At 47.1% G+C, this 25,445-nt stretch overlaps 2 protein-coding genes across 2 annotated transcripts; both read right to left on the reverse strand.

The window, feature by feature from the left end:
* Window positions 1-1,147: 1,147 nt before the first annotated feature.
* LOC308165174 (transient receptor potential cation channel subfamily M member 7-like) lies at window positions 1,148-3,970 on the reverse strand. Its single transcript, XM_080539297.1, has 4 exons — window positions 3,780-3,970; window positions 3,400-3,451; window positions 2,833-2,939; window positions 1,148-2,070 (listed from the first exon to the last, which is right to left on the reverse strand). Exons 1-4 carry the CDS (start codon window positions 3,844-3,846, stop codon window positions 1,964-1,966), a joined length of 333 nt encoding a protein of 110 aa, XP_080395423.1. The 5' UTR covers window positions 3,847-3,970; the 3' UTR covers window positions 1,148-1,963.
* Window positions 3,881-25,445, reverse strand: trpm7 (transient receptor potential cation channel, subfamily M, member 7; the record flags this gene model as incomplete). The annotated part of the gene is made up of 29 exons (XM_080539673.1): window positions 3,881-3,986; window positions 5,227-5,309; window positions 5,958-6,241; window positions 6,525-6,590; window positions 6,775-6,819; window positions 7,121-7,174; window positions 7,668-7,693; window positions 10,717-10,754; window positions 10,861-10,940; window positions 11,093-11,183; window positions 11,695-11,792; window positions 12,267-13,564; window positions 14,001-14,133; window positions 14,350-14,534; window positions 14,668-14,800; window positions 15,655-15,847; window positions 16,232-16,483; window positions 16,698-16,826; window positions 18,744-18,887; window positions 19,205-19,360; window positions 19,624-19,852; window positions 20,048-20,325; window positions 20,490-20,627; window positions 20,788-20,928; window positions 21,512-21,646; window positions 21,987-22,087; window positions 23,549-23,621; window positions 25,101-25,224; window positions 25,432-25,445. 29 exons carry the CDS (start codon window positions 25,443-25,445, stop codon window positions 3,881-3,883), a joined length of 4,827 nt encoding a protein of 1,608 aa, XP_080395799.1.

A 25,445-nucleotide genomic window follows, 5' to 3' on the forward strand; every position in this document is an offset into this window, starting at 1 on the left:
AAACATATATAAACGTATAACCATATATAATATATAAATAATTGTAAAAAAAACAATATATATATGTTACGGTACATGTGGGAAAACTAGGGTTAGGTTTAGGTGCTACGTCGATTTGGTCCCCCCTAACCCTAACCCTAATCCTATCCCTAACCCTACCCCTAATCCTAACTGTAGCACCCTAGCACCTAACCCTAATCCTAGTTTTCCCACATGTACCGTAACATATATATATAAATATATTGATTCCAAAATTACATTAACTATTATCCTTGCATTAAGACAAACTCAATTCAACTCACTGAGTGATTTGTTGATGACATTTCTGTCACCATTTTTAGCAAATTTTATGCACATGAAGTATTTCTGTGTTTCAATCTGAATACATTTTCAGAAATGTCTAAAAACTTTGGGGTATAGTGCGTGGATAGATGCCAATTTTTGATGCCCCCCCATGTCGATTAAACACCCGCCTATCGAAAACACCCGTCAATCAAAAACTCCAACCCCCCGACAAAACGTGTGTGTGGGCCACATTAAAAATCTCGCTTATTGCCACAAAAGTCCTAGAGCCGGCCCTGCTGAAGAGATACACAGGTGAATAGTTTGACTGTCAGGGCTATAGGTGCTCTTCATCAGTTTACAGTCATGAACAGAGGTCTCTGTTCTGCCTGCAGCTGCAGTTGTGCTGCGGAATGTGAGGGTCTCATTTCAAATCCTACAGCAAGGTTGAATATCAGTTCCTATACTGTGTGTAAGGCTGTTCATTAAATTGATCAGTAGCAACATGCACTCACACATTTCATGTATTTTTCATGGCATCTGTGAAAGTCATTCAGATAGTGGCCAGGCTGGCAGTTAAGACTAGTGTGTGTGTGTGTGAGAGAGAGAGAACAATTACTTATTTACAAATGGTTATAGAAATGTATTTTGTTATCCCTGGGATTCCAAACAGCTGGCCCACCTCTTGGTGTGTGTGTGTGTGTGTGTGTGTGTGTGTGTGTGTGTGTGTGTGTGTGTGTGTGTGTGTGTGACAAATGGCTGTTAAGTGGCTGAGGGAGCAGGACACACTGGTGCATAGGCTTTTTTTCATTTTATTAGTTTAAAATGATATACAGTACAAAATGTATATAGTTATATACCCTTAAGCTTCTCAATTCCCCTGCATAAAATATCATAATTTCATCTGTTCAACTCGTGCCAGATAACAGTATCTATAAGATACACTAGATTGTAATTTGCTTAAACAATACTTGATGACAAAGAAATAACAACAATAGTACCTTTGTAACATTAAAAACTATCAGCAATTTTTGGTGGACACATTTTTAGAGTTCAACACATAAAAATTACATATATTGTACTGTAAAAGTTGCATTGCAATCTGCCCATATTTTACAAGATTTTCAAATTCATGTATATCTTTTCATAAAGTATGAACCACAAATGCCATAATACATGTATTTTTACATTTATAAAAAAGATTGTGATGACATTCTGCATAGTCTTGCAGTTTGTATCTCAGCAGGCTATCCCATCCAAACCTGCCACAACAGAGACAATGCACTTTGAATTGCTTTTATCTTATACAAGGCAACTTCTCATAGTTCATAATAAATACTAGATCCTTTCTATGCAGTGATATTGTACCTGTTGATAGCCATTTTCATATATATATAATCATATTAACATATAAACGTGTATAAAACATTTTAAAGGTTTCTTTCCCCATTTACATATTTAAAAAATAACCATGGTTGTTGATTTGTGTTGGACACAGCATCTGGTGGGACAAACAAATACATAACACAGTCTGCATGCATCGGTCTCCATAGAAACACAGGCGTGGCTCTTCCAGTTGATTGGATGAGGTGTGTGCACTTCTTCCTCCTCCTCCTCCTCCTCCTCTCTGGCTCTGACCAATAAGATCACAGAATGAGATCCCCTTTCTAGTTCTGGCCAATCAAAGCATGAGCCTCATTGAGTGGCGGGGCTCTTTACCCCCGGGGTCATGGGGGTCGTCCTGTGGGAGCGTCAACTTGTCCGGTGTATACTCGTTGCGCTTCAGATCTGACCCCAGAAAACAGGAGGAGAACAGAGAGAGATGAGGTCAGAGTGTGTAGGTAGAAAGTTGCCCCTAACCACTGATATATAATATTGATACCGGTATGTTTGTTAATCACCGTAATGGTAAATTAGGATTGGGGGTCCACTCATCAGATCCCAGATCTGTGCATTAGGGACCATCCTGTACTTTGAGAATGCCTCAACAACACCTCTCTGTAGCGTTTTGTTTCTAACAGGTTTTGTTAACTTTGAAAAGGAGAATTTTATCTGGCTTTGACTGAACCCGGACAGAGCACTGAGCTTGTAATTTCATTGGCTGTTACATTCCAAGAATCCAAACTCTCCCCCCTATTTTGCCTGTAGATGGTTGCGTTGTTGTTATGGGTTGTTTATTATGCTCATTTCAAACAGGTTTCAAACCCTTTCTGGCTACATTCTGCCAAGGATTTCCCCAGGCTTTCTAAACTAGGAAAGCATGGTCTCACTAATGTTACAATCTGACCAATGAGATCATTAATTAACTACCAGCGCAAACTGTTTCCAAAGGTTTCTGTCCAGTTATGTTTACATTCTGCAGTTTATGACGTAGGGACTTTTATAGCATATCTTGACCCATTGTCTTCTAATGGTAAGGATAAGTTAACCATTTCACTCGTTCTCCTCCCTTAACCACACTAGCCAGTCAAACCAGAAACAGACACGGAAGCAGATGGAAAATAAAAACATAATTCCCTTACCAGGAAAATAAAAACAGAATTCCCTTACCAGGAAGTTTGAGTTTCCGGCAGCAGGAGTTACAGTGATGTTTTGCTCTGAAGTTTCGGATTGCGTCATCCCCCAGGTTGGCAGGTCCGAAAATCATATCGTACGATCTGCAGAGCACAGATACCGTTGTGAGTACTCAGAACGTTAGCCTGGTACTGCAGCTAAACCGTTCTCTGCCCTACCCAAGTCCTCTAAACATACAGTCAACAGAGAAGTTGGTTAAGCACAAAAGCACAATTGACTAGGCTACTCACAAGGTACAGTAGCTAAGCATTCTTATACATTATATGTGAATATATAGGAAGCATTGCTATCTATAAAAAGATATACTGTAGGAAGCATTGTTATATTTATATAAAAAAGTGAATATTGCTATATGTACAGTATATACAGTTAGGTCCATGCATATTTGGACTCTCGCTGAAAGTCTGCACTTCAATTGCATCTCGGTTGTTTCATTTCAAATCCATTGTGGTGGCATACAGAGCCAAAATTCTGGAAAGTGTGTCACTGGCCAAATATTTCCGGACCTAACTGTATGAGAGAATCTTCCAGAACGATGCTTACCCCTTCTCACCACTCTTTATAACAGACGGATCAGTCAGAATTTCCCCGACTCCTAAAAAACACACAAAGCATGCCAGTTACTAGGGATGACAAAGCATGCCCTGTTTGGGTACTCTAAAAAATGTCCTCCCTCCCTTGAAGAAGTCACTGATCTGTCACAGCTTGAAAAGCTTTAATCAACCCAATCTGACTAGATCCCTGATTACTTCAAGGAAGGGAGGATGAAAGGATTCATTTTCAAAGTAGTCAAACCGGGCCCTTGCCCTCCATAGTAGAAACCAGGATACATTCACCCTTTAACAAAGTGGTTAAACTCAGCTGAGTTTGGGTTGGGGGGGTCAAGAATGAGGGGGGTTGGGGGGTCAAGAATGAGGGGTCACCTTGAAGGTCCAGCACTAGCAGTTCTCCGCGGGTGTACTCGTAGGTCCAGTGACTGAAGGCCAGCATGGTCTCCTCCAGCAGGTTGGTAGGGACGATCTCGTCACCGTTGTTGGTTGTTGAACTTGCGGAACTCTCCGGTGATGCACTCCTCTATAGCGAACCACTGGCCAGCAGAGTGACAGTACAGTAGGAACACCTCCAGAAACCTGAGGAGAATTATTATATCAGGGTTCCCGCGCTGGTCTTAAAAAGCTGTAAACTCTAAAATCCAGCAATCCAATTTATAAGGCCTAAAAAAGGTCCCAAATTCCAGTTATTCGGTCTAAAAATTAGGTGCTAGGTCTTAAAAACGAGATCCTGCAAGGAAATCAGTCCGACCACATCTATTTACGCGGAAATTAATCAAGCTGGAACCCCCCCAAAAATCTATTTGCTTCCTTTTTTGTCTATATGGCAGTGAAACCCCTAATTTCATCACCTCAAGGATGACAAAAAGCTACCATATGGTGTCGCGAATAGGTCTAAAATTATATTCAAAGAGGTCTAAAAAGGTCTTGAATTTGACTTGTTGAAACTTGTAGGAACCCTGTTATAGGTTAGTCATTTAGCACATGCTTTCATCCAGAGCGACTTCTAAGTAAGTGAAATCAAATTCTAAGTAAGTGAAATCAACTATACTATATCAGTCATTGTAAGTAAAACCTTCGATAAGAACAAGTTCTATCGGGAATAACAGTGATGGGAGTGCTAAATAACATTCTTTTTTAAAGTAATTCTTCTTTCTTCTAGCATTGTGACTGCCAATGGCCCCTGGTGCTAGCATAGATTTGTTTTTCTTATGATGACTGATGTATAGATTCACTTACTTAGACAAATGTACTTGCTGTAAGTCACTCTGGATAAAGACGCCTGCTAAATGTCTAAAATGTAAATGTAAATGCTAGCGGAAGGAAAAGTTCCAACTTCAGGTAATGTACAATAGGGAGTAGAATTCTGAAGAGAAGACCAGGTGTAGAACTAAAGAGATGGGTCTTTAGTCTATGGTAGCAGATAGGTAGTGACTGCCTTTGTTACTGTAGTAAACCTGGTCTCAAATCACTCTTCTTGCAGAGAGGGAGGGGGGAGATGAGAGCCAAGGGTGTCAGATAAGGTCCAACAGAAATGATGTCATTGAGCATAAACAAGTTTTTGAGGTAACCTAGCAGCACAGGAAGTTTGTCCCAGAGCAAGCCATCTACCCAGTCTTTTAGCCAACTCATCCACACTTCACACGTTACCTTGTCCAACCTATGTGGTCTACTCATTTCAGGTACTCAAATTTGACCTCATACGAACAACACAAGAAGCGTGTAGCTCTGTGTGTTAACCTGGGAGCAACTGATGTGCATGTTTACCTGGGTGAGTAAGGGGTTGTCTTTACCTGGGTGAGTAAGGGATTGTCTTTACCTGGGTGAGTAAGGGATTGTCTTCGGCCTCATTTGGTTGAAGGCAAATGTCAGCTTCTGAGCAGCCCTCTGCTGCTGAATTTCCTGCAGAGACAAAAGGAGATATGGTTGCAGTGAAGGTGATATTTCCTCTATGGAAAAGGTCCCATCTGATCTACTGGACAGCACAATCAGACAGTTTCCTGACTCACTGTCTCTGTTCCACCCTGATGACAGAAGTGTGTGACAGTGAGTGAGTGATGAGGAGGCTCAAATTTGTCCATCCTCCCCAGCCCACACCTCTCTACAGTTCAACCCCTGAGGGTAACACATTCCGTAGTGTCTGGCTGAGTATGAGATGGACTGACCCACAGGGTTAGAGTTGTGGAGTGTACCGAGAGTTAGGGTAGGGTGTATACTGTAGGGTAGGGTTGATGAGCACCACAGCATGGGGAAACGCATTGGAGAATAGAATAGCTAAGGAAGGAAGGGGTGGAAACCAGTGTTGCGGAGATGATCCAATCTAAAAAGGGAGAATGAATGATAGGGAAGCAGACCCCATGTGGAGCGCATATGAATGCATCTGCACTGATGACGGACGTGTGTGGGGGCACAATTCTGGATGACATGTAGGCAAACCAGTTAACTCCCAATAGACTTCTCTTAAAAAACGTCCATACTCTGGCACAAAGGTGAGAGTGTGTCTGTGTGTGTGAGAGAGAGAGAGAGAGAGAGTGAGAGCATCTGTCTTACCCTGAGACAGAGGTGGAGCACTGTTTCCTCCTTGTAGATGCTCTGCCAGGTCTGGACCACCTCGGGCAGGAAGGACTTGACGATGTACAGGTGCCCTGGCTTGAGGATGTCGTACTCGGACCAGGTGCAGAGCACCTTGAGGGCCCGCCGCAGGCCCCCGCCCATCTCCTCCTTGCTCAGGAACTCGATTTTGGCACAGAGGCCCCGCTGGGCCCACGAGGACATGCTGTTGTTGATGGTGTTGGGAGAGCTCTCCTCCAGACGGTACACTGTCACTGGCTCACCTGCAGGGCAGCAGGGTTCAACTGGGTTAGAGAAGGTACCAGAAGGTGGAGCTCAGGAAGCCACCAGAACTGACTGTGGTGCCCTGCATCCCTATCAACAGGGACTACTACGAATGGATGAATGTGCTATATTCGAGTGCTCCTTTTTGACTGGGTGACTGCAAAATCCTACACCTAATCTTGGCTCAGACTCTCCATGTAGCATTTGAACGCAGTATTGATCCTAAATCGGTTGGAAAGAGGAAGGTGATAGGGGACAGGGGATACTAGTACTGCATCTTACCTCTAGGGGGTACTGGGGTGAAGGGGATGCTCTGGGACAGCCTCATCAGGTTATTACGCTCCACAGCTACAGGAAGGGCGGGAGACACACACGCACACACACACACACACACACACACACACACACACACACACACACACACACACACAAAGGGGTCTTAATACACACCACCAGCAGAGGGAGGCTATACTATAGTTAACCAGGGTAACATAACTAAAGTATTTTGCACTCACGAGCCAACAAACCTCACCTGAGTACTGGTAGCTTTCCATTGGCTTGAAAGGGGAACCAATAGCTGCAGGGGGAGAAAGAGTCAATCATTGTTCATTCTACAGTGGGTCGTCAACAGTCAGTCCAGACTTGACTGGAGGTTAACGAGTGTTAGTAATTACCTCTAATAAACCGACCACAGAATTTCACCCCTCCACTACAGCTACAGTAAGCCCACCCATCCTGAAGATGGCGCTCTACTACTACATGTGACTAGAGAGAGACCCACACAGTACTGCTGCAACCAGGAGGATTTAATGGTCTACATGTGGTATCTGTGTACTAGACACAGTTTCTACACGTTGTCGTCACAGTCGAGGACTCACAGTCTTTCCGGGGGCCCAGGTGAGCGTGTCGCGACGTGTAGAGACATGCAGCCGCTGCAAGGAGAGAGAGCCATGACAGTCAACCAGGGACACTTAATAATAATAATAATACATTATTAATAATACATATATAGCGCTTTTCTAGACACTCAAAGACACTTTACAAACTGAAAAGATTGAGTAGTAATAGTAAAAAGAAACAAAAAAGAAATAAAAGAAAGTATAAGGGTCTAATACATTTTTTGATTACTAAATCTAAGTCTAAGTGTCTTTGTAGGACAATCTACTTTGTAGGACAATCTACACCTAGATTTCGGACGCAGAAGCGGCGAACAAGCAACGCCAGCGTCCTCTCTCAACCGACACACACCACTTGACAACGTTCTTGTGAGCAGGTGAGATATGGTCCAATATCTACACGAGCATACCACCTAACATAGAGCAATAGAGCAACAATGCTGATGTGTATGTGTCAGACTATCGCCTGCAGGCCCATGCAAAGGTTAGCAAAGCAGCAACTGATCAGTTACAGGAGGTAGAGACGTACCATTGAGGACATCCTCCCCCGGGGTTCTGCTGAGAGAGAACAGACACACACCAGACATTAACTTATACAGTAGCGAACAGACACACACCAGACATTAACTTATACAGTAGAGAACAGACACACACCAGACATTGACTTATACAGTAGAGAACAGTCCACGGCCGGAGCCACATTTTTTCTTTTTGCCTTACAGGTGAGAAGAGGTGAGGAGAGAACAGGTGAGGAGGGGTTAAGAGAGGACAGGTGAGGAGGGGTTAAGAGAGGTCAGGTGAGGAGAGGACAGGTGAGGAGGGGTTAAGAGAGGACAGGTGAGGAGAGGTCGGGTGAGGAGGGGTTAAGAGAGGACAGGTGAGGAGGGGTTAAGAGAGGACAGGTGAGGAGGGGTTAAGAGAGGACAGGTGAGGAGGGGTTAAGAGAGGACAGGTGAGGAGGGGTTAAGAGAGGACAGGTGAGGAGAGGTTAAGAGAGGACAGGTGAGGAGAGGTCAGGTGAGGAGAGGTTAAGAGAGGTCGGGTGAGGAGATGTCAGGTGAGGAGGGGTTAAGAGAGGTCAGGTGAGGAGAGGTCAGGTGAGGAGGGGTTAAGAGAGGACAGGTGAGGAGGGGTTAAGAGAGGACAGGTGAGGAGAGGTTAAGAGAGGACAGGTGAGGAGGGGTTAAGAGAGGTCAGGTGAGGAGGGGTTAAGAGAGGACAGGTGAGGAGAGGTTAAGAGAGGTCAGGTGAGGAGGGGTTAAGAGGTCGGGTGAGGAGAGGTCAGGTGAGGAGGGGTTAAGAGAGGTCGGGTGAGGAGAGGTCAGGTGAGGAGGGGTTAAGAGAGGTCAGGTGAGGAGAGGTTAAGAGAGGTCAGGTGAGGAGAGGACAGGTGAGGAGAGGTTAAGAGAGGACAGGTGAGGAGAGGTCAGGTGAGGAGAGGTTAAGAGAGGTCAGGTGAGGAGAGGTTAAGAGAGGTCAGGTGAGGAGAGGTTAAGAGAGGACAGGTGAGGAGAGGACAGGTGAGGAGAGGTTAAGAGAGGTCAGGTGAGGAGAGGTTAAGAGAGGTCAGGTGAGGAGGGGTTAAGAGAGGACAGGTGAGGAGAGGACAGGTGAGGAGAGGTTAAGAGAGGACAGGTGAGGAGGGGTTAAGAGAGGTCAGGTGAGGAGAGGACAGGTGAGGAGGGGTTAAGAGAGGTCAGGTGAGGAGGGGTTAAGAGAGGACAGGTGAGGAGAGGACAGGTGAGGAGGGGTTAAGAGAGGTCAGGTGAGGAGGGGTTAAGAGAGGTCAGGTGAGGAGGGGTTAAGAGAGGACAGGTGAGGAGAGGTTAAGAGAGGTCAGGTGAGGAGAGGTTAAGAGAGGTCAGGTGAGGAGAGGTTAAGAGAGGACAGGTGAGGAGAGGTTAAGAGAGGTCAGGTGAGGAGAGGTTAAGAGAGGTCAGGTGAGGAGAGGTTAAGAGAGGACAGGTGAGGAGGGGTTAAGAGAGGTCGGGTGAGGAGAGGACAGGTGAGGAGAGGTTAAGAGAGGACAGGTGAGGAGGGGTTAAGAGGGGACAGGTGAGGAGGGGTTAAGAGAGGTCAGGTGAGGAGAGGTTAAGAGAGGTCAGGTGAGGAGAGGTTAAGAGAGGTCAGGTGAGGAGAGGTTAAGAGAGGTCAGGTGAGGAGGGGTTAAGAGAGGACAGGTGAGGAGGGGTTAAGAGAGGACAGGTGAGGAGGGGTTAAGAGAGGACAGGTGAGGAGAGGTTAAGAGAGGACAGGTGAGGAGAGGACAGGTGAGGAGGGGTTAAGAGAGGTCAGGTGAGGAGGGGTTAAGAGAGGTCAGGTGAGGAGGGGTTAAGAGAGGACAGGTGAGGAGGGGTTAAGAGAGGTCAGGTGAGGAGAGGTTAAGAGAGGACAGGTGAGGAGGGGTTAAGAGAGGACAGGTGAGGAGAGGTTAAGAGAGGACAGGTGAGGAGAGGTTAAGAGAGGTCAGGTGAGGAGAGGTTAAGAGAGGTCAGGTGAGGAGGGGTTAAGAGAGGTCAGGTGAGGAGAGGTCAGCTGAGGAGGGGTTAAGAGAGGACAGGTGAGGAGAGGTTAAGAGAGGACAGGTGAGGAGGGGTTAAGAGAGGTCAGGTGAGGAGAGGTCAGCTGAGGAGGGGTTAAGAGAGGACAGGTGAGGAGGGGTTAAGAGAGGTCAGGTGAGGAGAGGTTAAGAGAGGTCAGGTGAGGAGGGGTTAAGAGAGGTCAGGTGAGGAGAGGTCAGCTGAGGAGGGGTTAAGAGAGGACAGGTGAGGAGAGGTTAAGAGAGGACAGGTGAGGAGGGGTTAAGAGAGGACAGGTGAGGAGAGGTTAAGAGAGGTCAGGTGAGGAGAGGTTAAGAGAGGACAGGTGAGGAGGGGTTAAGAGAGGACAGGTGAGGAGGGGTTAAGAGAGGACAGGTGAGGAGAGGACAGGTGAGGAGGGGTTAAGAGAGGTCGGGTGAGGAGGGGTTAAGAGAGGACAGGTGAGGAGAGGTTAAGAGAGGTCAGGTGAGGAGAGGTTAAGAGAGGTCAGGTGAGGAGGGGTTAAGAGAGGACAGGTGAGGAGGGGTTAAGAGAGGTCGGGTGAGGAGGGGTTAAGAGGGGACAGGTGAGGAGAGGACAGGTGAGGAGGGGTTAAGAGAGGACAGGTGAGGAGGGGTTAAGAGAGGACAGGTGAGGAGGGGTTAAGAGAGGTCAGGTGAGGAGAGGTTAAGAGAGGTCAGGTGAGGAGAGGTTAAGAGAGGTCAGGTGAGGAGAGGTTAAGAGAGGTCAGGTGAGGAGGGGTTAAGAGAGGACAGGTGAGGAGAGGTTAAGAGAGGTCAGGTGAGGAGGGGTTAAGAGAGGACAGGTGAGGAGAGGTTAAGAGAGGTCAGGTGAGGAGGGGTTAAGAGAGGTCAGGTGAGGAGAGGTTAAGAGAGGTCAGGTGAGGAGGGGTTAAGAGAGGACAGGTGAGGAGGGGTTAAGAGAGGTCAGGTGAGGAGGGGTTAAGAGAGAACAGGTGCGGAGAGGTCTGGTGAGAAGGAATACAGAGGGTAAGGAGACTGTGAATACATCAATCAGGAGGGTAAGTCAGATACTTACATGCTGCTGGCCTGGGCTGACTTGACCTGAACTCTCTCCTGTGAGGGGAAGGGAAGGACCAGAGAGAGACGTCATCAGTTTTAGACAGGACAGGTGTTGGGAACAGTAGATAAGGTACACATGCAGACACACAGGACTACACACCAGTAGTAGGGAAGCCCTGGGGTCCTCGTGGATGAGGATGTCTTCAGCAGACACTCTGCTCTTCTCTCTTTTACTCAGAGCTGCAGAGAAACACCAGGAGACAATCAATCACTACCCACATCTGGATCCCATGAGCATGTGGCAGAGGCTGTCATCTGGGTAGAACCACAGGTCAGTAGGACATGTGATGGACTACATGACGAGGCCCAAGCTGGAATGAGCTGCAGCTTACTTGATTCCGGGTGGAGGAAGGAGGGGCTCTTGTCGAACTCTGTGAAGCCAGCATACGAGTTGACTGTCCTTATGTGTCCTTCAGTGTGACTCTATGGGGACGGAGAGACAGACAGACAGACAGACACACAAACAGGCAGCAGAGCCTATGTTTAGGATTCAGTTGCCACTAGAACACTGACCTAATACTTTCCCCCCCACTCATGGTTAATGAGGTTAAAATCTGTCGGGGAGCCTGAGGAGAACCCAGACTATACAACAGGTTTGGGCATGTTCTTGTCTATAAAGCATAGAACAATTGTTATATTATGGCTTGTAAATTGTGTGCGGTTTCATCCAAATTCCCCTCACAGAACTGTCTAGCCTGGGCTGTTTACCTGGAAGAAGAGAAGGGGAAGTTTCATATGCAAACAGGCATTCGTGGTGTAACCGTCACCACACAACGTCTTCCAAACTAAAGGAACTAACGAATAACTGCCTGGAAAGATCGCAAGCACGCACACACACACACACACACATACACACACACACACACACGCACACACACACACACACACACACACACACACACACACACACACACACACACACACACACACACACCTGGTCTCTGAGCCGTGTGGCTGGGCTGGCCTGTCTGCTGGATGTGGAGGGCTTCTCTTTGGGGAAAGAGCGTTGGAGGTCTAGGTTGTCTTTGTGTCCTGAGTGAAGAGAGGCAGGTTAGAGAGAGAGAAAGAGAGAAGGAGAACAGGGGTTGGTCACCCTCCTCCACGCTGGCTGTGGAGAGCAGCTGGGTGTGGTGTGGTACACACACAGGCTTGGTAACAGAAACACTGATGTGGAACAATAACAAGTTCTCGGACCACTGATGAACAGTCATTACACCTCCACCTTTCACTGATGAACAGTCATTACACCTCCACCTTTCATCTTCTCCTGTCAAATCCCTGAACCAAATACAAATCAGGGTTGCAAACCCATCACACCATCCATCAATCAAGATCCAGTCACACCCTGTCATATTCAACACCACAAGCCCAACACCAAAACAGGACGGGGAATTTAGTTAGTTAGTTAGTTAGTTAATGAACCTGATCTGTTCACCCCAGGGAAGAGAAAGGCTCAAGCACGCTGCATTCGCGGCCCTCTCCTTAAACTCAAACTGAGACTCAAACCTTGCGCTCTGGTTGGCTCGCTGGTTGTGTTCCTGCTCAGGGGAGCTCCTGTCTCGCTCTGCCCCAGCTGGGAGCCTCCGTGGTGGGCCACAGCCCCTGACACACTCCCCTCTCTGCTCCTCCGGCCACGGGGTCTCTTAGGAGCCACGGCAGGGGCCAGGGCGCAGCCTGGTAAGGGGCTGTTTCTGTGGGTGTGGTCCGGCGGTGAGGAGGCCGTGTGATAGCTTCCGGGGCGACCTATAGGATGCTCAGTGTCTCTGCCCTGACTGGTCATTCCCCGTGACCTACCCTCGTCATCGCAAAACGCCTGGTTCACGTAGCCTGCACTTCCTACCCTACCCTCCCGCTCACCCCTCTCTACCCCCTCCGTCCTCATGCACCTCTCAGAGCAAGCAGGCAAGCAGATGGGGCGGGTGACCCCAGAAGTCTTAGACAGAATGACAACAGTGGGATACACACACGAAGTCTCCTCCTCCTCCTCCTCCTCCTCCTCCTTATCATCCTCACCGTCATACTTACCCACAAACGCCCCAAACTCTATCCCTATGCTGTCATGGTGCAGGCCCCCCATGGTGAGTTCTGGGTGGCTGGAGCCGCTGGGCTGGGAGGGGGTGCTGCTGACGTAAAAGTGAGCCCCGGCGGAGGGCACATTGGGCAGGCTGGAGGGGGAGTCGGAGAGGCTCGGCTCCTCTGGACGGGTCAACTGCCGCTGGGTGAACGAGTGGCCTCGGAGACGCAGCTCTGGAGGGGAGACGGTCATGGCACTGAGGGTGAACGCACTGGTGCTGCCTGAGGAGCCAGCCTCCGCAGCGGGGTGCCCCGGCCCAGCCAACCCCCTCCTCTCTGGACTCAGTCCTGGGTGAGAGGTAGGGTCCAGCCCTGGGCCTGGTTCTAGTCCGCTGGCCAGCCCAGCCCTCCGACCCAGCCCCGCCATCCCCCCTAGACTGCTCCCGAACAGTGAGTCAGCCATGTTGCCCCCCGGGGGGGGGGCCTGGGGGAAGGAGGAGCCGAAGTAAGCGCCCACGCTGCGTTTGACCAGGGCGGAGGACTTGGAGTGGGGGACGTTGTCGGCCGGGGAGGGCGCCATGTTCTTGGAGAGGCTGAGCTCGCGGGTGATCTGGTTGTGGACCTTGCTGGCCTCCGAGGCCCGCTGGGCGGTCAGGGCCTTGAGGGTGTCCACCGTCAGGGCCGAGAGGTCCTGGAGGTGGCCGATCTGGGAGTCCAGCGTGTGCAGGGAGCGTTTGATGAAGTTCACCCTGTTCCCGACCTCCTTCAACTGGACACACATGGTCTCGACCCTGCCAGGAGGAACAACACAGCAAGAGTACAACACTTACACTTCATAACACTGCTTCATAACACAACAAGTAGAAGCCTTTGTAGCACTACGATAACCTTTATTGCATAGCCTACAGTGGACTTTAGATGATCGTGCAAACAATGTTTTGGGGAAACTCACCGTAGCTAGGTACTGTACATTATGAAGACATATCAACACAATGTTCAGTAGATTGAGTGTGTGGGCCAGGAGAAAGTAAACCCAACCACTACGATGTTGCACCATGCTAAGACAAACTGGCTGAGCCCAGCAAACCTTATGAAATGTACAACTGTGAACCAAATGCCACCGATATGACATCAGAAGCTCCAGCTTTCTCTGTAGTAACAGTGGACTGAGGTAGGTGACATGCAGTACCTGTCTATCATAGACCCACCTGTCAATCATAGACCCACCTGTCTGAGGTAATACGGATGCGCTCCTCACTCCCCGAGTGAAACTGGTCATCTTTCTCATGGAAGTAGGTCTCCACACACTGCTCCTCAAAGTCATGCAACTTCTTCTGGTCCTCCTCAGTCAGGAACAACTCTGGGGGGGGGGCAAACAAGTTTTCTCATTAGCTCATGTTATCAGCAACGGTACACATTTTGAAAGGAAAACCTTTATCATATCTGGCGTGCCTACACTTATGAGAACAAAACGAAACTAGAAACACAGAAAGATTCCATTAGGGAGTGTGATAGGGGACAGACAATAGCTTCTGACAAACAGCTACAGCTAGCTCTGACGGAGATGGGGCCGTACTTGGTCCATAGGAGCGGGAGTCTTTCTTCCTCTTCCGGCAGATGCAGGAGAAGAGAGACACCAGGTGGCTGAGGAGGATGAGGGGGGGAGGGAGGACGGGCTTCTCGTGGTAGGCCATGATGAAGTGGTAGCGCTGGTACTTCCACACCAAGTTAGAGATCGACTTCACTTGCAGATACACATTACTATGGGGGAAAGAATAATCCCAGAATCAATATAGAGTACCACACAGTGTACCTACTATATAGAAGGAACAATACAACTTTATACTGAGGCGCTAGAATAAATAAATATGTTTCTACTTAGAAAATGTCTTACTTGAAGAAGGCAATGAGAAGGTTGACCATGAGTATATACTGTACAAAGAGGTAGACTGCTTGTAGGAGAGGAGTTAACCACACTCCAGCCTTACATAGGGGCTTAACGGCAGCATCACTGTTATTGGCACACACTGTGGGAAGAGGGAGCACAGTCACACACATGCAAACACTTCTCTAACACATATCAGTGTCACACAGTCTGTTTCTGTTTCTCACGCACACACACACACACACACACACACACACACACGCACACACTCTCTCTCTCTTTCTCCTCCTATGATCTACTCTAAGTCTACGGCTTCTCCTGCTAGGCATCTACTCTATTGAACAGACAGCAGAGAGAGTAAACATGTTTCATGTACTTCTGTTCGTTTCTAAACATACACATCTCTAATCAATAACACTGAATGACAGGGGATGTACACCTTGGATTTGTTCAGGAGGTTGCAACACAGAAACACAAGGTATAGAGCTGAAATCATTCCGTATTCTACAAAGACGAAATCATGTTGGTTCTACTCTAATATGTTTCTATCTTGTAGAATTGCCCTCTCCTGAACAGAATCTTGATTGGTTAAGACCTGCTGCGTGCTCCGCCTCTGGGCGTCGCCTCTCTCTCCAGACTCACGAGGAACACACATGAATTAAACAACGTGAGCGTGACAGGAGCGTCCAACCTTAGCCCTGGAGCGCTGCAGAGAGCAGACGTAGGTTCCACCCCAGCACCAACACACCTGATGAAACTACCCAGGGTTTGAATCAGGTGATGTTGGGAGCCGTGGTGGAACAAAAGCCTGCAGAACTTGCAGCCCTCCGCGATCCGAGTCATCTAGCCAACTGTGGAGTGAACCATCCGTGTGTGGGGGTGAGGGGCGTACTGATTAGGCCAGACGTGGGGGGGGTGTTTGATTTCCAGTGAGACTTCTAGTGACAATCAGCTTCCATGCTGTGGGTGAGAAAGGTTAAAGAAAACTGTCCTTACCATCGTAATCTTCCTTACCGTCGATTTCATACGCATACACTTCCCCGTACATCATCCAGTACGGTTGGAAGACCACATCTTTGGCCAGAGTCCAGCTGGCCTCCTCGTTAGGGTAGAGGATGGCTTTCCTAGGCACACCATAGCTGAGCAGGACCACTGCCATTATTATCACTATATAAAACATGTTGGCCACCTGAAAGGACAACTCATTATAGCCGCTGTGTAACACATGTAGATGGGCATCATTCATCACTACCGCTACATCAAACATGGTGGCCATCTGCCAAAGCACACAGGCGATGCACAGTGATCTGACCTCCATGCGGAATAATGTGGATGTTGAAGTTATAGATTTCGCGTTTTGCCAAAAACCTACTGATGTGCGTCCTCCGTATTCCTTTGCCTTTGGAGAAGTTTTAAACACACGGCATAGTACTGGAGCATCGCAACAGTTTAAACATCACTTAAAACGGTTGATAAATTCACTAATCATTAACACATTTTTAAAATATCAATCACTACACTACACTTCAGAAATTCTAATCTAGATGAGAGAGCTCTTGGAAAGTCGACTCACCATTTTACCGATCATCATCACGTAGGGTCCTGCCTGCTGGTTGACGGCCAGAATATCTAGGAGTCGCACGTACCAAAATATGATATTGAGACAATACACTGTCCTCCCAGGGACGAACACCTCCTCTCCTCCCAACCTCAGGCCGAAGCCCACAAAGAAGGTGAAGATTGCCAGGAAGTCTGAGAGGTTAAAATAGTCACTGAACCAGACTTTCACCTTTTGACTTATCTTTCCCGCTTCAGACATAAACATCTATAAAAAAATAAAACAGAAAGAGAGGAGATGAGTCGAGTGCCTTGGAGTGGAAGAAGAAATTCTACAACGCAAATAAATCAATGATACAGTTCTAGCAGGCAGCTCTAGAGGGTGCTGAGTGTATGTGAGAGAGAGTGAAAGTGAGAGAGTGTGTGAGTGAGAGAGTGTGTGAGTGAGAGAGAGACCAGAGGAGGACGGGAAGGTGCGGTACCTCTCGTATCTTCTCTATGGCGGAGGTGAAGATGTAGAGGATGACCACCCACTCCTGAGGGGAGGGCCACTCGGGCATTTTGACCAGCACCACAAAGGAGTAGAGCATCAGGAAACCCAGGTACGCCATCTGACCAGAGACACAGACACAACGTTAGACATCACACAGGAAATTATACAAAATACACTGTCTCGAAAACACAGGCAATAAACACACAACTTCAACCAACTTCATTTACTTGCATACCAAAAGTAGGGAGCAAACGCTACATAACCAAGACTGGTACTGTGATCATTATTACATCTTTTTGGGGAATCCCACAAGGTAAACATCACATCTTGAGCCACAAAGTTAAAAACAGACCTTATTATGCAAGCATAAGGAAGATGTATATGGAATAAGAAACATGTTGTGCTAGAGTGTAACTCAGCCAGACTAGCTATACCAGACAAACACTACTACAGACAGAGGTTGTGGTGTACTGTGCCAGAAACAGGGCCTCTTCACTAAAGACTATTTTTAGGTGGTTAGGTCAACAACAGAACCACCCCTCGGGGACTGGACCTTGTGACATTCTGGGTCAGGAGCAAATACCCCGCTGGTAGTCTCTGCCAGCGTGACCGCTGGATTCTCAGAGAAGGGTAGTCTGTGTGGAATAGAGCTGAGTGGGTGAGTGAGTGAGTGAGTGGGTGAGTGAGTGAGTGAGTGAGTGAGTGAGTGAGTGAGTGAGTGAGTGAGTGAGTGAGTGAGTGAGTGACTGAGTCCAAGAGTGCGAGAGTGATATTTCTCCCATAAATAACGTTGTGGGTTCCACACTAAGACATATTTTTTTGGAGCCTCTACTTTAATTCTGATTCTGGTCTACACATCAAACTTGAGAGTGCAGTGGTTCTCAGCATCTCCGACATGCACTGACTACCCTCCCCCCTTCCTCTAGGGAAGAAAACATTGGATAGGTTCCAACACATCAGAGTTGGAAAGCATCCACTGCCTTTGATGCTTTGGGCCATTCCCTTCCTACATTCTTAGCACCAACATCCATCACCAGACTATACTACAGAATCACCCTCTCATCCAGAACACACTAAGAGAGACTAGGCTATAACCAGTGCCGGCTCAAGGTATTATGTGGACCTAAGCAAAACATACTGGTGGGGCCCCCCACCACACCTGCAACTCCCTCTTTTTTTTCTCCACTCGTCAGGGGCCCTCTGTCCAGCATGTAGTCTGTATAGGGAAAGACGGTAGCTGCTATAATAGAGGGGAAAATCTAATAGTTATGATGAGCAGTTAATCTTAGCTAGACTAATCTTAATCAGGCGTGTGACAAACATAAATCCTGTCCTTTGATGTGTCTGACCACGGTTAAACACTTTGGGAGTGCTAGATCTTGAAATACGAGAGAAATGTTTACACACCGTTCTTGATATGCAACGCCTAAGCGATAGGAAATAAATCATCAATTCACACACATTAACACACTCCCTCAGTCATTATTTGGTGTGAATGTTGCCCCGGGGGGCCAGGGGTGGTGAACGAGCTGCTGTAACCTGGGGGGAGAAGCCTTATCAGGGTTGGAGATCAGGGCTGAGGCAGGCCCGACAAGTATGGTTATGGAGCAAATAAGCATTGAGGCAATGGCCATTATGGACGCCAGTGTTTCACTGATGGTATCAGCTCTTCCCAGGCCTGACCTGATCAGGGAAACAGCGCTCGGCCTGCTGGGAAATGCAAATGAGGCACAGTCACCTGGAAATCAGCCTGAGGGCATGTGAGTGTGAGTGTGTAGCGGAGGTGGTTTGGAATCACTCGTCATCCCGTAATCGGTTCCATTGACTTAGACCATGAAGACGTGTGTTAGATCCCCAAGCTAAGGCCTAGGCTTCAGCTAAAGCGGGGTAAGGCGCATGTCTACGATGTGGGAGACCCGGGTTTGAACAGGTTGAGGGGGGGTTGTGTAAAAGTACACAGAACTGCCTTCTCCACACGCTAAAGGCATGTTCCATCTCCCCGTTGCCAGAGGGGGCACTAGAGTACACAACATACCGTGTTAAACCAGAACTTGACGATGGGGGCGTGGTAAAAGGCATAGAACTTCCTGGTGATGGGAAGCCTCCGCGAGCGAACGTGCGGCTCCGTCTCACTCTTCACCTCCACATTGTCATTGGCTCTGGCCTCTTTGAACACATCCTGTAGACGCATTTAAAATAAAATAAATCAGACACCGGTAAATTCCATATCATTCTACTAGATCGAGTAATGGCCCAAGTCACAAGCTTAAATTAACTGGATTCAGAAACTATACAGTACGAAAGACCATCTGGGTGAACAGAATGAGAGCTGTGGTCCTCTACATGTCCCTACTGGGCTTGGCCACAGGACATGCAGCAACATCATCATCATCATCATCGGCAGGAAGGCTTGCTTGTTTGTGTTTGTGTGTGTGTGTGTGTGTGTGTGTGTGTGTGTGTGTGTGTGTGTATGCGCATCCAGCCGTAGGGTCTGACCATCTGGATGTCGTCGGCTGTGTTCTGGAAGTTGTGCTCGCTGTCCTCCATGGTCATCTGGTGGGCGTCTTGGCTCTGGGGGATGTGGGACATCTCAGCTTTGGACTTGTACTCCAGCAGCAGGATGGCAGGAGGGACCAGGATACTCAGGATCACCTGGAGGGACAGATCCGCCACACACACACACACAGTCATTTTACTGTACCCAAGTCATCCAAGTCATGCTATATCTGCCATTCAGTCTTCACATATCAGAGATGAGACTCAGAAGACATTGTTGAAAATCTGATGCAAGATGGCTGTGAGTAGGTGAGTGACTACGCAGTGTATAAGTGGGCCAGAATGGTGTGTGTGTCTAATTGTGTTGTGTGTGTGTGTGTGTGTGTGTGTGTGTGTGTGTGTGTGTGCTGCAGGGTCACCTTGTACCAGGAGTTCTTGCGCATGTTGAGTCGTCCCATCCACATATCGGACAGCAGCATCTGGGTGCAGGTGTGGGCTACGAAGGGCCGCAGCCGGGACGACACGGCCAACTTCAGACAGGTGGAGTTACTCCAGTTCTTCAGCTCGTAGGTCAGCAGCTTCATGGCCATCGTCTCGTCCTGCCTGAAAGACTGCTCCAGGAGGTCCACAGCCAGAGTCCCAAACTCACTGTAAATATGATCATCATCGTCATCACACGCATATAAGAGGGCAAAAGTCACTGTAAATAACATCAACCTCATCATTATCATCATCATCACCATCCCCACCACACACAATTGAAGTCCCAATCTCAAACAACCTCATTTGCATCTCGCTACAAAAATCAACAACATGTGTTTTTTCGGTGTATCTGCTTCTTACTTGGAGTACTCCTTGAGTTCTTCGGAGGTGTCGTCCACCACGTCGCTCTTCTTGGCCTCGTAGCCCATGGAGCGGCAGAGCTTGGAGGCCACCAGGGCCTTGGCCATGCTCTCCTCGCCGTGCTGCCAGAAGAACAGAGACATCTTCTGCCTCTTCATCAGCACGGCCCACACCAGCAGCTCGTTGAAGGGGTAGGGGAACCTGCGAGTCTCCGGGTCGTCTATGTCCACAATCTCCTCCTTGCTCTTCTTCTTGGACTGCTCGATGGACGACTCCAACTGAGAGAGAGATAGGGGGAGGAAGAGATGGAGAGAGTTAGAGGATAGGTCTGCTGGCGATAAAAGAAAATATAGATTAAAAAAAAAGGAATTTGTATGGTTGGCCTTGAGTGAGTGATGTTGGGTTTGTTGGGGCTGACCATCCATGACTGTGTGTGGATTACCTTGGGTTTGTAGGGCTGTGCAGTCTTGATGAAGTGATTGTGCCTGGTCTTCTCCTTCTTGTCGGCCTGGATGCTGAAAGACTCGTGACCGGCCTTCCTCAGGTGAGAGCCAGGACCCCCAGAGTGGCGACCTGCCCGCTAAACAAAGACATCGCAAACAATCACTGACGGGAGCAGTAATACACAGACACAGACCACATCTCTTGAATGAGCCGTGTTAAACCTCTAACCCTTATCCTGCTGTTACCACAGGGATGGAACCCTTACCCTGCTGTTGCAATGGAGATTGAACTCTTACCCTGCTGTTGCCGTGGAGATTGTTGTAGATGATCCTGAAGCGTTTGCGGGTGTAGTTGCACCTGTAAGTCCCACCCATCAGGAACTCAATGACCAAGCCCACATCGATCAAAGTGATCTTATAGTTTGGGGGAAGGTTACCCTGTGGTAAGGTGTGAACAGACATGTTGAGCAGTGCAAACACAGTGACTGTGATCAATAAAACCTCAATCATCTTTCAATTAAATGTTGATAAGGACATCTACCTGTTTGACGTCCCTTACGAGGTGGAAGAGAGTTGGATTGGTTGAAGATTGTTTCTGTAAGAGAGCAAAGACAGGTATAGATAACATAGACGTATTTGAATGCATCCTATGTTGTGGAGAGATGTGAGTGTCATCTTGTTGTAGAGACGTGTGTGTGCTTTCTGGGTGTGTGTATGCACACATTTACTTGAATGTTGAAGAGAGGTGTGTGTGTGTGTGTGTGTGTGTGTGTGTGTGTGTGTTTGTGTGTGTGTGTGCATGCATGCGCTTTATTTGTGTGTGTAGACGTCACTGTGCTGTTGTGAGGAAGGTGGGTGTGTGTGTGTGTGTGTGTGTAGACGTCACTGTGCTGTTGTGAGGAAGGTGGGTGTGTGTGTGTGTGTATGTGTGTAGACGTCATTGTGCATACAATAGGTATATAGGTATGATAGGTGTGTGTATGTGTGCTTTGCGGGTGTGTATGTACTGTATACACACTACCGTGTTGTAGAGCTCCTCTAGCCGCGTGATGGTGAGGAAGCGGTGCATGCTGACGCCATTCTCAATCAGCAACTTCACAAACTCTACCCTGTCCATCACCAGAGCATCTAGCATGGCCTGCTCCAGCGAACCCACCTACACACAAACACACACAGATTCAGCAAAAAAAGACAACTCCAATGCTAGCTAGTGCTACAAATTCTCCCTATTAGTCTTGTATGCCCTCAGTCACTACAGTACAGTTTTAAATGAATATACCAGGCCATGACTAACAACCACAACCGAAATAGCAAGTTCAGATACGAGTCAAAACAAACAGACTGTTGGCAGCCAGCCCATGTCTTGTCCCTTGCCTCATGTGGGACCACTGCCGTGGGGAAGCTCAGGGGGTTACTTTGGATTTAAAGGACGATGGTGAGCCATGCAGACATACCATGAGTGGTCTACACACAAGCATACATGCGCACACACGTACCAGTAGCTGCTGTCCGTACACAAACACATGGTTTTTGGCAATGTCTACCCGGTCCCAGGCCAGAGTCAGAACCAGCTGATCAAATGCAGACGCGTTCGTGCCTGGAAGAGAGTACACACACACACACACACACACACACACATTAATTCCCAGGAAAAGCCACATTAATTGTGTATTTCCTGTTAGCTAACCAGCAGGATTAGAACAGAACAGGGGTTTCTCTCCCTGGAGAAAAGGGTCAGCAATAATACATTAATACCAGAGAGCAGAGGAGACTACTGGAGGTAGAAATTGGAAGACAGGCTCATTGTAATACATGGGATGGAATGGGGAATGGCATCAAACAGATAGCATTCCTCAATCCATTCATTACAAATTAGCCCATTCTCTGATTTCTACCTTCACCAGCCTCCACTGACTAATACAGCAACAAACAGATTATCCCACTAAATAATCCCAACCAAGACTACAATTCTATTTTCTCTCAGTAAACTGGCTGTAGTTTGTGGGGCTAGCAGAATACTGAGACTCGATTTGATAAGCCATTTAAAACAAGCAGCCTCTGTTCTCATCCCTCCAATCGAACAACAATAGTAAATATTGGACAATGTCCTGTTGTGTTACATAGTTTGAAACAGCCAGTTTAAATGTGGGAGAGTTTGAGGCCTAAGGACCAAAGAAGATAATGTCAGCCACATACAAATGTGTCATATTCATGTTTGTACAAATGCACAATAAAACCTGCTACTGTACAGAGGGGAAGATCAATCATTAAATGAAAGACCTTCATTCAATCTCTCATATTCTGTAGGATTCATATTCATGACTTCAGTCCTGGCATGGCAGGTTAGGAGGGATATTGAAACAAGTTTCTGTTGTCTTTGAGGATTTAAATAGGCTTTTGTAGTCTTTCTAGCTTTTTGTAGTGTTTGAGGTCCAACGGGGGATGTGTTACTGGTTCACCAAGATGAAGGCTTATAATACCGGTTACCAAATATTTGCCTGCTTGGGGCTGAGGGAGATCAGTCTTGCTCTGTCAGTACTCTTTCAGTTCACAGACTGACTAAACCGGTTTCTCCACAAAGGTCAGAGGTCATATTGGGGTGGGCGGACACATTCCTGGCTTTTGTTTCATAACAGAAGAGACCACAGATACATAGAGAACCATTCAAACACAGGGGAACATGGTTGGACACCTAGCAGTCTCTCTCTCTCAGACATCAGAGAAAAAGAGGTATTGGAGAGAGAAAGAGAGACAGTGGGGCACTGTGAATGGTTAGCAACATGACCTCCTAAGGTTCGCAAGGAGATACAGAGAAAGAGGGAGAGAGAGAAGGGAGGTAATCCAAACATTAAGTTATATCAATTTTCAAAGTGAAAACTATTTCTTTCTCTTTTTTTACTAGGAGCTGAACAGCCGAATTCCAACCGCTTGGCATACCATACAGTACAATATGTCCTCTACCGGGCACAGACTAAAGAGGATTAGGTAACCTACAGCCCCCAGACAAACGACAGTCAGAGAGAGAGAAGAGAAGACAATAGAGACTGAATAGAGTTACCTTTGAGTAATGCCTTTAGTATGGCCACATCAATGTCCTGATGGTCCTCTGAGCCTATGTGAAACACGGTGATCTGTTGTTCAGAAAGAGAGAGAGGAAAGATGAACACCCCTGTTTTAACTACTCCTCGTAGGACTCCTTTTACGCACACTAGGGCTGCCACAAACGATTATTTTCATAGTCGACTAGTCACCGATTATTTTAACGATTAGTCGACTAATCGGATCATAAATTACAGCTTATCGCACAATTACTCAATCGCTCTTATTTAGCTATCATCTTCTAAATCAGCTTCTAAATTTAGCTTGAAGTTGTTAGTTGTTGTTGTAGGCATGTGCTAACTAAAAATAAAGACAATTAAAATGATTGTTCACTCAAAAATAGATATTTTAATGAACTTTGCAGATTTATTTCTGGCATCACTTGCATGTAATGTAATGTAGAGTAGTAGAGGGTGCAAACTGCTGAGTAAAATGAGGTAGGCTAGGCACTAGGCAACCAAAAGAATACAAAAACAAAAATAAATACTTGTACAGAGTACAAAAGTTTTGCTTTGCTTCACTCATCTCATAGTAGAACGCGCCTTCTTAGCACTGTAACGTTAAGACAACATTTTTAGCTATTTGATAAGTATCGCTTTGATGACAACGTAAAATAATGTAAGAAGGCTTTTAACGTAACGATATCGTTAGCCAATAATTAGCTAACTAGCTTACCGAGACGAGCCATCGTCTTCCTCGTCATCTGCCACAACGTGCTTCCTTTTTAGATGCTCGCGCATCATAGACGTGCTGCCATGATAAGCGAGTTCAGCTTTGCAAATTTTACATTTTACATTCTTTTTTTCAACGTTGTGGTTGAAATGCTCCCACACTTTAGAGGTACGAGGACAGGAAGACATTTCTCTGTTTGTTTTTCCGGGGAAGTCACGTGTGCCCCGGATGACCGACACTGCGCATGTACATCAAAGACACTGGGAGACGCTAGCCAGTGGCAGCTTCAGGGAAGAAAAACGAATGCTTATCGAATGAAATGAATGGTCTTTATTGTCATTGATATAGTACAGGTACCAAACAACGAAATTTGGGAGGGGGGGCTCCCCTGGTGGTAGGCAAAAAAAAAAAAAAAAAAAAAAAAAAAACGCTTATTTCAGCTCCAAAAAAACATGCGACTACGGCGATTACCAAATATGTCGGCAACGATTTTGGTAGTCGACGTCGTCGTGACTAGTTGACTAATCGTGGCAGCCTTAACGCACACACATCAGGTAACGCAAAATATTTTAGAACCAATGACAGAACAAGCTCTAGACCGGTACTAATGAATGATCAAGAACATTCTAAACAGATGAAGGTTGTGTTGCAGGGTTTGGCATACTATTTGAAGGTGATTCCATCTTTAATTCAAGTCGACTTATGAAGGTGGAACATTTGTAAACTTGACACACACTGTGTGTCCAAGGTCAATAGCCAAGGTCAGGGGCAGCAGAATTTCCCTGAAGGGATTACCGTAATAAAGCAATAAAGTAAATCTAATCCAATCCTGTCTTTACCAGTTCTTTGCTCTTCATGCACTCCATGAGTGTCTGGAAAAGATGGATGGCGTCGCTGTGACTGAAGTTGAAGGTTTTCTTGATGGTGGCGATGATGTCGGTCTCCACGCCATCAGGCAGTCCCCTAAAGGGTTAAAGAGTTACTGAAAGTCAGGGCAGGAATAGGATTGGAATTCAATTGATTTAAAATGATATATTTCTAGAGTGGCAGGGCCTGGGGAGAGGCCACTGCCACAGACCAGGGGTGAGTTTCCTGAAATATATTTTCTTTTTAATTTATCCAGGAGGTCGATTATTTTTTTCAAGGGAGACCTAACCATTCACAGGTCACAGTAACTGTAGCAT

This window comes from Nansenia antarctica, assembly GCF_963989245.1.
Source record: "Nansenia antarctica genome assembly, chromosome: 9".
NCBI classification, from domain to species: Eukaryota; Metazoa; Chordata; class Actinopteri; order Argentiniformes; family Microstomatidae; genus Nansenia; species Nansenia antarctica.